Source organism: Lissotriton vulgaris, chromosome 5 (assembly GCF_964263255.1).
Source record: "Lissotriton vulgaris chromosome 5, aLisVul1.2, whole genome shotgun sequence".
NCBI lineage: Eukaryota > Metazoa > Chordata > Amphibia > Caudata > Salamandridae > Lissotriton > Lissotriton vulgaris.
In genome coordinates, this window is record NC_141693.1 from 1,290,999,007 (window position 1) to 1,291,011,297 (window position 12,291).

Here is a 12,291-nt window from a genome sequence, read left to right on the forward strand (position 1 = left end):
TAAATTCCGCAGGGCTATGAGTTTCTGATTTGGATCACAAACTTGCGACCCCGTCATGAAATCTTCAAAATCTTCAGCCCAGCCTTTCCATTTGGGCCCCATGCTGTTCCCAGATGTCAGCGTTCCTGCATCCTCGGGAGGATGCAGGAAAGGTACTCCCATGAGCACGGTCCAAGTTGCAGGGCATTTTGGGTGGACCCAGTGGCTGATGGCTGTGTGGAATCGGCCTCCACTGACATAATGAGTGAGAATGTGACTTCGGCAGACCGCTGGGGCTTCCAGTCCGCAAAATTTGCAGGTTTTTAAGGTACTTTGCAAATTGCCTGACCCCAAGTAGACCGACGTGATAGGGTCCAATGGTATCCTATGCACTGTGCCTGGTTCCAAGATGGCTGCCAGAGGGATGTGAATGTTTCACTCCCACTGAATGACTTGGCTGTTCATTTCTTTGCAGGGTTAGTCATTTGGCTGGACTCACCCTTATTTGTCTTGGCAAGCATCTGGGGTTGCGTTTTCCAGGTCGCAGGCCCCTTCAACGAGTCAGCCCGGTGTTCACGCTGACATTCAGCTGCCCGGGTGTTCTGCAGCGCGTCTTCAGTCGCGCGCTCTTCAGCGCCGCGGCAGTCGTGGGGGGGCAGGTGCAGTGGGTCAGTGATCCCACCCTCGTCGCCAGTTTCATGAATTGGACCCCAAGAAGACGCGAGAGCTTTTTCTGAGCGTCTTTATTTTACTGCGTCTCTATACAACTAGCCCCTTCCTCCTCCGCCTCCTCCCTGACCCCGCCTTTTCCTGTCTTGCCTGTCCTGTCTGGATGCCAGGGTCAGGCATAATGACACAACATATGCTACATAAGTCTATTCTCTACCTTTTCTTTGGAGTATGGCCTTCCTGAGGGCCTTGTTTAATATTTTACTGTAGCGTCAATAATAACCTTTTATATAGCATTTCAAAGTACACTTTCCTTGTTTCTATGGGTTTTATATAATAAGTGTTTTTCACATTCATGGTGCTTAGGTTTAGTGATCTTGGAAAGCTGTGAGGCTGAGCCTGCTTTATTGGGATTCAGCGTCCTGACTTGCTGATCACTCCATGTTTCTAGGCGAGCAATCACTTCACTGAGCCATCCTGGTGGCTTGTGTGGGAGAGAAGAGGGTGGGTGTTATCCAGTGTCTAATGAGGTGATAGCTCGTTTTTAGGGTCTGCACAGATTATGTGGACCCTACCAGTGTCTGCCAGTTACATCCTGTGGGTGGGGGCTACTGGCACGAGGGAGGGGGACTGGCCACCACTGATCAGCACGTGACTATCTCACTGCAAGGAGAAAAGCTGCAAAGCGCTCTCTTGCCCCTTAGGTGAGGTTCTAATGAGGTGGGGAGGGAACGACAGATCAGCACTGGGAGATACAATTGTGCCACCGTGTGAACTACACTAGTCACCTGCAACTAGTTATTACAAATTCTACGGTCAGGACAGGCTTATTTTACAAAACAATGCACACCAGTTTATGGGAAAGCTGTCCAGTCCCTCATATTACATATAACGACTCCATAACATAACAAGTTTAACCTGCTGGGCAGAAAAGAGAAGGACTCTTTCAGCAGCACCTCCCCATGCTCGCACACTATGGGCTACATTAACACTCACGATATTTATTAGAAAGTTGTGATATGCACAGGCAGCTGTTACGGAAATCTGTGCAGGGATAGGTGTAGGGGTAGGTGTGTGTGTGTGTCCGTGCACGCGCTTGAGAGAAAAAGGGATAGAGAGAGGCAGAAAAAGTGACCGAGCCTCAGAGCCTCAATATATCTATGAAGGCTTACCTGAGTATCTGTCACTATCACACTGCTGGCAGGATGTAGCCCCCTTCAAGGAGTAGGAGCCAGCAGGGCACTCATTGCAGGACCCAGAGCCTCGCTTGGAGGTGTAGGTGCCGGGCTTGCAAGGGAAGCACTCTGAGGTGTAAGCCACTCCTGGAAGAAAAGTTCGACAAAAAAGAATCAATGTCAAATCAGAAGCAGGCTGTCCTCTCACCTAAGACTGTCTTTGACAATTTCCTCCTTGGGGCACGTGGCTCTAATTTGGAGACCATCACTTGGAACGAAACATCTTAATAACATTTTCCCCCGATCCCATCTTAAAACCTTTATATGTAAACATGGCCATGTGATATCAACCAGGCAGGAGGCCTCTCTTCAACATTTTGATGTTAGGAGTTAGGCTTGCTTACATGTGTAACAGACGGCGGATGAATGAATGTAAGTCCTGTGAGTGATTGTACTGTGAGACCCACAGCTCTCTCTTCTAAGAGAGCAGAGGACCTTCAAATACAGGAGTAAAACAAAAAATGCCAACATAAGCAGCCACAGGTTAAGAACTTAGGCCTCACACGTGGTAATTGTGCGACGACATAGAGGTGTCAAAGTCAGACGAGCAGCCAACATGCACACATGTGCTGCAGACAGCGTCACGTTCTATTCTTCTAGCTTGATGTGATCTCAGCAAGGTGCCTACACCCACCCACAAGATGGCGCATGAGATAGGCATGATGAAAAGATAGAAGGTCATAGTGTGTAAATGTAATACAATGAATCCTGATAAACGTGGCATGAAGGGAAGAGCAGCAAACTACAGAAAGAAGACAGAAAACCAGGAACTAACAGAGCAGGAAACAAAAGGCTGGAAGAACAGAAGGAGTAGAAGGATGGAAGCAGAAAGAAAGAGAAGGCAGTAAAGATGGTAAAAAATAAGGAACAGGCAATGGAAGCTGAAGCGCTCACTTACCGGTAAACCCAATATATCTCAAGAGTACAGGCTTCGGGGGCTTCGTTCCCACGGAGAAACCTGTAGTCCTCCAGTACAGGACGTTATTGCCTCTGGTCAGATCCAGCTTAAAAGAAAACATCAATAATCATGAGTAAGTTGTAGTGGGCCTGCTTGGTAGCACTAGAGCAAATAGCAATTGGATCTGTTGCATCTGCTGCTTGCTGTACAGATGGGGTTATGGGCACCAGTAAGGTGCAGCCAGAGGCAGCCCTTACCACACGTGGCTTCTCCTTGCCCAAGGCTTCATGGCTGATGAGAGCTGAAGCAGGGACATGGGAAGTAAACAGAATTCTGGAAGCTGGGTCCATTTCCTGTATTTTACACTTCCTGCCCTTCCCTCGGCAATGTTCACAGGGACTGTGATGTCATTTCCACTACATTTAGCCATACATTTTGAGAACAGGTTAAATGGAGGTTTTCAGGTAGGGGTCAGTGAGCTAGGATACAGAGCTGTATGGAAAGGACTGAGACTGGACTAAGGGGCATATTTACAAGGGCTTTATCTCCGCTTGTTTGGCTTACAAAGACAAAAAAGCAGAGATAAAACCAACGCCCTATTCGCATGTTAGCACCCTTTTTCCCAACGCCTCCCTTTGCATCTCTAATGAGATGCAAAGTGGGCATCAAGTCAAGGTGACACTCCCTCTTTCTTCTACAGTCTATCCCTGGCGCCGGGAAACCCATTGTGGGTAGCTGTGCGCGATACAAGCTTAAATAAATAAATAAAATAAAAATCACTGGGCATACCCTGGATGGACAACCTTGCAAATATCGCTGATGTTCAGATCGCAATATTTACAAGGCAGCCCAAATGATTTTAGCACACATTAGATTTTGGCGAAAACTGCAGTTTTCGCCAAAATCTAACGTCTGCTGAAATCCTGACTTAGCCATCCCTAACATAGGGGTGGATTATGCTGATACAACCCTGTTGGTCATATCAGCAAGGTTATCGCCCTTTTGTAGGAAACATCGCTGGGAACCAGTGATGTTCCCTGTAAAAGGGAGATAAACTCGCTATATCTGGAATTGACTGACCACTCAATTGACCATCACCACGGAAGATCGCTCAGAGCGCGCTGCACTCACAATTGTTGCTTAGACGTCGTTTTTACGCGTAATCGCGTTTTTAAAATCCTGTTTATTATTTAATTTAAATAGTGTTATTTACCCCTGATTTTAATTTGACGCCCACTTACTTGCACAATAATTGTACAGCACCGCGTTTTGCGGGCCCTTGTCCTGGTTGTTAATATCAGTGGCCATCTTGGGTGAGTAGGACGCCTGACGGTGCCACTTTGCTTGACGGTCTAGACGTCATAAGGACGCTAGACCTCTACATAAGGGGGATAAACTAGGGGCTCGGCCACTTAACTGACCACTCAATTGACCATCACCACGGAAGATCGCTCAGAGTGCGCTGCGCTTACAATTGTTGCTTAGACGCCGTTTTTACGCGTAATCGCGTTTTTAAAATCCTGTTTATTATTTAATTTAAATTGTGTTATTTACCCCTGATTTTAATTCGACGCCCACTTACTTGCACAATAATTGTACAGCACCGCGTTTTGCGGGCCCTAGTCCTGGTTGTTAATATCGGCGGCCATTTTGGGTGAGTAGGACGCCTGACGGCGCCACTTTGCTTGACGGTCTAGACGTCATAAGGACGCTAGACCTCTACATAAGGGGGATAAACTAGGGGCTCGGCCACTTAACTGACCACTCAATTGACCATCACCACGGAAGATCGCTCAGAGCGCGCTGCGCTTACAATTTGTGCTTAGAGGCCGTTTTTACGGGTAATCGCGTTTTTAAAATCCTGTTTATTATTTAATTTAAATTGTGTTATTTACCCCTGATTTTAATCCGATGCCCACTTACTTGCACAATAATTGTACAGCACCGCGTTTTGCGGGCCCTTGTCCTGGTTGTTAATATCGGCGGCCATCTTGGGTGAGTAGGACGCCTGACGGCGCCACTTTGCTTTACGGTCTAGACGTCATAAGGACGCTAGACCTCTACATAAGGGGGTCACGCAAACGCGCAGCGGATACGCGCAGCGGGATCACCGAACTTCCGCCGGAGTTACGCCAGAGTTCAGCCCGTCCGTGCCAGAACGGGCCTAGGGGCCATGACTCCTATACCTAGTTTCTGCGGTATCCACTCTTATACTGGTGAGGTCTTAGAATCCTTACGTCCTACTACACATACTAACTGTACTTCCTGCTCCCTTCCGACCAATAATTTTAAATGCGCCGGCTGTAGCTTCGGTACTGGCAGAATGTCCAACTGTAAGGCAATGCGCCGGGTTCGCACTCGTGGTAGACGGAGGAGAATTAAAACACATCTTAACTGCTCTACACTCCAGTTCTGGAGTTTTAATTGCAGGTCCCTCCCGAAACACAAACTACACATCTACGACTTTTTTGTCGAAGAGCAGCCAGACACATTGTTTCTTGCTCAAACTTGGCCAGCTCTGGTCCTGATATCGCCATTGCAATTCCTAACAACTATGTAATGGCGAGATTGGACAGAGACTCCGGAAAAGGAAGGGGTATTGCCATAATTTTCAAGTCTAATTATACTTGTAAGCTTGAAGCCTTTCCCCTGTCCGGAAGCGAAACCGCCCTTTTTAAACTAGCAATTAACCCCCAACTTACTTTATCGGGCCTTTTGGTCTATCGCCCCCTGGCAATGCTCTCACTTGGATATCCTCACTTGCCGAGACCATAGCTCCGCTACTTCTTAGGGCAGCAAATTTCACCATTCTTGGTGATCTCAATTTGCATTTAGATGATCCACTATGTACCACCAGCAAGCGCTTTTTATCTGATCTGGAGGCTCTCAACCTTTCGCTGCTTAATTCTGGATCCACTCACTCTGCCGGACATCAACTGGACCCCATTCTTTCTAATCTTCCTTTTGATTGTTCTCAGAGCGCCCGCCCACTGGAGTGGTCAGACCATTTCGCAGTGCACTTTTCTTTACCCTACACTAAGAACTTGGTAAACAGTGGCCACGATAAGGGTAAATCAATATACCCGTGGGGTAAACTTGATATTACTAAGTTGAACCAGCGCCTTTCGAATTCCCGCCCTGAAGACAGTGAGGCTTCAGTCATGGAATTGAATACCGCTGTCTCCCACTGGCTTACCAATGCCGTAACCACCCTCCTTCCGCTCACTCCGAAACATTTTAGGTCTCACCGTCTCCCGGCACCTTGGTTTTCTGCTGACCTGAAGGCCTTACGAACCAAATGCAAGGCCCTAGAAAGGAAATGGAGGCACTCTTACTCGGTCTCATGGAAGACTGTTTATAAAGAGGCTCTAAAGGAATACCACTCACAATGTAAAATTGCGAGAGCTGCCTACACTGTGAGTACAGTGACGCAAGCGCAGAATTGCCCACGTACTCTATTTTCCGTTGTCAAAAAATTGACAGGAGCGGCCACTATCACGACACCCCCAGCTTTAGAGGAAGCCCAGTGTAACTATTGCGAAATTTTTCATTGCCAAGGTTGAGCGCATATACGACTCTATGAGCGCTCCCCTGACAGTAAATGAACACCAATCGGGACAGGTTGTAGGGATCGAACAGCCACTGCCAACGGCGAAGGTTACAAACTGGCAACTGTTCGATGATACCTCGTTCTTCTCCTGCCTAAGCAGTGTAAGAGCTGGCTCACCTCGTGATCCTGTACCTGCGAAAATTCTTAAACTACTGGATCTTGAACCTCAGCGGGTTCTCATGAGACTCTTAAATGCATCATTCATAGAGTCTCATGTGCTACAGGACTGGAAGCACGCAATGGTTGTTCCTCTCCTTAAAAAAAGCAGGAGCCGATGTGTCTAATCTCGCCAATTTCAGACCCATATCCTTGTTGCCTATTCTTTCAAAAGTGCTGGAAAGGCATGTTAACACTCAGTTAAGCCATCTTGTGGAAATTTCGGGATTTTTACATCCCTCCCAGTCTGGCTTTCGTGCGCAATATTCCACAGAGACCGCTCTACTCGGGGTGACGGAGAGCTTACGACACAGTATCGACCACAGGGAAACATCTGCACTCATCCTTTTGGATCTGAGCACGGCGTTCAATACCGTGTCTCATTCCATTCTTTTGAATTCTCTTCGGTCCCTGGGAGTGGACGTCCGGCGTTGGCCTGGATTGCCTCCTTTCTAAGTGAGCGCACTTTCCAAGTCTTCTCCACTAAAGCCACATCTGCCACATGTCCATCGGCGCACGGCGTTCCGCAGGGGTCCATACTCAGCCCTTTGTTGTTCAACATCTAAGTGAGACCCCTGGCCACCATCGCGGAGGACGCTGGGCTGACCATTTTTTCATACGCCGATGACACCCAAATTGTTTTCTCCCTTTCCAGCAGCGAGCGCAACAGTGTATCGATCCTGAAAACTGGATTGTCACTTATAGCTGAGTGGATGCAGAGGCATCTCCTCAAACTAAACGGTGACAAAACCGAGATTCTCATCTTAGGGAAGCATGAAGATCTATGGGGCCCCCAACATTGGCCCAGTGACATTGGACCCCTTCCCCAGTCAACTTCTGTGGTTCGCAACCTCGGATTTCTCATAGACGACAAACTCTCTATGAAACAGCAGGCCACTAAGGTGGCCGCCATCTGCTTTGCCACCTTGCGATGGCTCCAGAAAATGTTATGGATGCTGCCTCATGCTACCAGGAGAACAGTTGTCCAGGCGTTAGTAACATCTCGCCTGGACTATGGTAATGTCCTCTATCTCGGTGCCGACGCTGCTACCATTAACAAACTCCAGGTTGTTCAAAACTCGTCGGCCCGACTTCTTTGTAACATCCCGAGGAGATTATCGGGCTCACAGGCTCTTCGCGGTCTACACTGGCTCAGGGTCTCCAGCCGTATTAAATTCAAAGCCCTATGTTATCTTTTTAAAATCAAGCGGGGTTCGGCCCCAAAATACTTGCAGAGTCTTGTCCAACCCTACAAGCCTAGTCGCACATTAAGATCTTCTGCCAACTGCGACTTCGTTGTCCCAAGATTCAAGCTAGTAAGGATGGGGGGTCGGGCCTTCTCCCATCTAGGCCCCAAATACTGGAACGCGCTACCCATCACTCTGAAATCAGAAACCAACCTTTTCTGTTTTAGGAAAAAACTGAAAACTATACTTTCCAATGATCTTCATGCCGCTTTAGCTGATTCATGGTGCTGTTGAGAGGCTTGCTTTTTCTTCTTCAGTCTATCCCTCGCGCCGGGAAACCCACTGCGGGTAGCTGTTGCGCATTATAAATTCAAATATAAATTAAAAAAAAAAAATGTATCGCCCTGGAGTAACGCGTTGTTAATTACGCGCTACCAGGGCGATAAATACCAGAGATAGCCTGTGATAATATAATTATCGCTAAACATGGCTAATATGCCCCTAAGTTTATTGGCTCTGTCGATCAATGTGGCACCTTTATAGGATAGTTGGAGACAGACATCCAGATTTGGAGAGCGGCTTTGAGGTGATTGTTTGAGCACCACATTCCAGCTGTGGTTTATAAACAAGGATCCTTCCACAGGATGCCGGACAGACGCAAATATAAAGGTTATGCCAAGTTTCACTACCTAGTAAATGGGGCTCTTCTCGTGTTAGCAGGTAGCAGATACCAGCAAACATGAGACTAGGTCCCATACGAGATCCCATACCAAATGCATTTACTTTGAGAAAAAGATTCGACCTCTATTGGCAAATCAATTTTTTTTTCTTTGTCAGACACTCGCCCACAAACTATAAAAGTGCCTCAAATAACCAAGGTATCTTTATTCACTGCTATTTGGGTATGGTATTTTTTAAGGGGGTAGGGAAATAATGCTCCTTTTACCCTCGGCCCATAAACTAGAAGCTACTTAGGTCCAAGGTTTTCATCAGGACACATAAACCACATTGCCCCGGTATTTGTTTCCAGTCACTCATACCGTGCAACACACTCATGCATGCATATGTATGGGGTTAGTATACACCTAAGGTATGCTGCATTGGCATCTTGCTTCCCACTAGGGTACTCTGTATTGCCACAAGGAAGGAGAGGAGGGCATGTCCCTTTAGTCACACATTTGTCAAGGGAAGCATGCAGGAATTTGACTTATTTAAAAGCATGCTTCTCCAACCAACTCCCAGTCAGTTGGAGAAACAGTATTTAAAATAAGTTAACTCAAATCGTTTGGAGAAGTGGGATTTAAAATAGGTTGACTCCTAGTCAGTTGGAGAAGCAGTATGTATTTCAGCACTGTCTTGTCTTGGCCTCTTAAAGTCCTCAATTCTCAGAGGCCATAATCTGTGTGTTGCGTGTAGGGTGGGGTGTGGGGTGTGGGAAGAGGCGGGCAGAAGAAGTCCGTTTTTGACTGCAAATGCAGAGCTTTTTCTTGTCTGGGTAGGCAGCTGTTCTTGGCTTGTGGTTTAACAGTACAGTATCTCTTACAATCTCCCCCTGAAAAGCAGAATAAAATCATCACTGCCAGAAAGAAACAAAACGATGCTCACATGATGGTAATCCCATCCATTCTCGGTGATTTTCATCCACCTGGACTCCTCCACCGTCGGCTGGCACTGGTCATTCTGAACCTAGGGAGCAAAGCAGACAGCATCAGCGTGGTATGGTGGCCCGCACAAGGAACGACTGGGAAAAGAATCACCAGACAACCCCAGTCTTTCCTTCCACATCTGCTGTTTGCACATGATATCTACAAATTTACTTGAATACACTGATTGGAATTGTATGTGGCCAGTGCATTGGACACGTCGGTACCAATGGGACTGAAAAGGAGTTGGTCTCATATCCAGCTTGCCTCAAGCTTTTTCAACTCTCTCTATGTTTATTTGCTCAGTTCTACGGCTCCTCTGTTTCTATTCCATACCCTTGAAACTAAATTATGTGTGTAGAATAAAACATATTTTCTAAAGTTGATTATGAACCTCTTCCCCTGCACTAGACTCAGATACTGACCACTGGGGGTAGGTACCTTACATTGTGTCTATTCCCTTCACAGATTTTAGATGCCCCACTTGTGTGCCTATTTGCCACAGAACACATGCTTAGATCCTGAGACTTTGACGTGCAATGCCAGAGATAAGGCCTGCCAGACCTGGAGAACTGTGCTCGGTTCCTCAGGTGGCGCCTTACCATCACATGAAACATGCTATATGCTGTAAGGCCTGCCAGACCTGGAGAACTGTGCTCTGTTCCTCAGGTGGCGCCTTCCATCACATGAAACGTGCTATATGCTATAAGGCCTGCCAGACCTGGATTACTGTGCTCGGTTCCTCAGGTAGCGCCTTACCATCACATAAAACGTTCACATCACTACTTTTGTTCTCTCCTTGGTCCTATCACTTTTAGCCACTTTGAAAGTCATTCACCATGATATCCCTCAGGATGCCTCTCAATGTTTGGTGGGATTTAAGCCCTCAACTTCCATTCTTCATTTCTTCTCAGAGTTTCTGTTCCTGCCTCACTTAAACCACTCTTTCATTTTTGATAATAAATCATTCCTTATTCCTTCTCCTTTTTTTGCACCTGAATCCAATGACTGATTTGTTCTCTACATCGCCATAAATAGCAAACCTTTTCTATCACCACCCTGTCACTTCTGTACACCACTCTTTATTTACTCCAAGGCTCACTGTACATTATATCCACGAACGGCCACCCTCCAATCCAAAATACAGGTGATCACCGGACTGGGAAGGGAACTGGCCCTTCCAAAATCCAATAGACCCCCGGCCACACGCACTATCATCCCCACAGTCCCCTGAATGAAAAAACCTTAAGGAAATTATCCCTTGATTGTAAATTTGGTGGGCTAAAGAAGGAACTAACGTGTTACCAATTTGTTATGCATTCATGTTACCCAACTATATAAGCATGTATTTGGGTGAATGGGAACTCCGAACTGAAAGCCATTTTTGCTATTGTCAGGAAGGTTGCAATGTCTGAAAAGCGTATGAAGCATTGTAATGACAAAGTAACAGAAATGCATGCGGACTTCAAATAGTTGCAAAATTGAAAGAAGGAAATTCTATAAGTTTACAGAACTAAGAGTACAGTAGATATATAGAGTAATATGAAGGATAGTTCTACGAATTGCTATCCGTGTGACAATAAAATTTACCTTGCATACAGCATACAATGTCCTGTTTTAAAACACAGGTGCAGTTGATGTGGCCTGGTTGGGCATTTCACCAAAGTATGTAGAAAGAAAAGTGAAAAAGTCAAATGGGTGGAAGAAGAAAGTTCAACAGGAGAACTTTGTCTGAAAAATGAAAAATTTCCAAGTGTGAAAAACATTTCTGAAGAAATGTATTTTAAATATCAGTACGAAGGATGAAAAAAAGAAGTGAAACATAAAAATGAAGAGTGAAGCTCTGAATTCTGTGGGGCTTGTCTAGCTGACATCTATCACTGCACCTCCAAAGAACAAGTAAAAATGGATCTCATCTTCCACACTGAAATACCCGAAATATGGAACTCCATCCTCAGATCGCAACTCAATATACCCAAAATGACTAACACTTCCCATAGCTGCAAACTGATTTTCTCAGCCCCCAAACACACTAGGCGAAATGGGAACACCACTGTGACCTTCTACTCCAATGGCACAGTCCTGATACAAGTCAACAATGACCATCTAGAAACCTTTGATTCTCTCTTCCCATCCCTCCGGACTTCCCCTCCCACGCACTCCTCCCCAGCCCGCCCATCCTCCTCTCCCTGAACAACCCAACCCGCTAACAGAACTCACCCATCATTCCGGTGCATCCTAGAAACAACATCTGCCTCCAGCCGCGAGACACCACCCCCAAAACTACCAGAGAGAACAAGACCCCTCTACCTCCCTCCGGCAACCACCCTCACCCGATCCCCACCCTCCATCCCTCCCCACCCACTTCGAATGACCTCAACAAACAGTACGTGACTCCCAACCCCCTTCCCAGTCCTTCATGCAATTTAGCACTGATACTCCAACATAGCCCCTGCCTCCCCACACCCCGACCCTGTCTAAATCCCACATGGACAGCTTACTCACAAAAGGGCAACTTAACAATGTAAGGCTCCCACCCCAAGGTTTAACTCTCCCACCCAAAACACCCTTACCGACATGGAGTCTGGGCAGCGGCTCTCCCTGCTTGAAAGCCAGATAACAGCCATAATCCAGGGTCTTAGTGAAATCCTTACCAACCTCGCCACACCCCTAAAGCCACACCATTTCCCTTCCTCCCCCCCCCCTCTCTCTCTCAACAGAGGCTTTCCAATGCTCCCCACCCAAAATGGATCTCTACCCCCCTCGCAAATCAGACACAGAGATCGAAAAGAACTAGAGATGAAGCGGCAGCTCTCGCATCCTCATACGATATTCCTATTACTGCCACCCTCCAATCCAAAATACAGGTGATCACCACACTGGGAAGAGAACAGGCCCCTCCGAAATCACCTAG

General features: G+C 46.8%; 1 protein-coding gene across 4 annotated transcripts in view; it reads right to left on the reverse strand.

The window, feature by feature from the left end:
• The window catches only part of ELAPOR1 (endosome-lysosome associated apoptosis and autophagy regulator 1), a 483,435-nt gene that overhangs the window by 190,078 nt on the left and 281,066 nt on the right, over positions 1-12,291 (reverse strand). For all 4 annotated transcript variants that reach the window (XM_086923178.1, XM_086923177.1, XM_086923176.1 and 1 more), the window contains exons 5-7: positions 9,340-9,420; positions 2,782-2,887; positions 1,821-1,970 (exon numbers count right to left, since the gene is read on the reverse strand). In XM_086923178.1, coding sequence (XP_086779304.1) covers positions 1,821-1,970; positions 2,782-2,887; positions 9,340-9,420 — 337 coding nt within the window. The remainder of the gene's footprint in view (positions 1-1,820; positions 1,971-2,781; positions 2,888-9,339; positions 9,421-12,291) is intronic.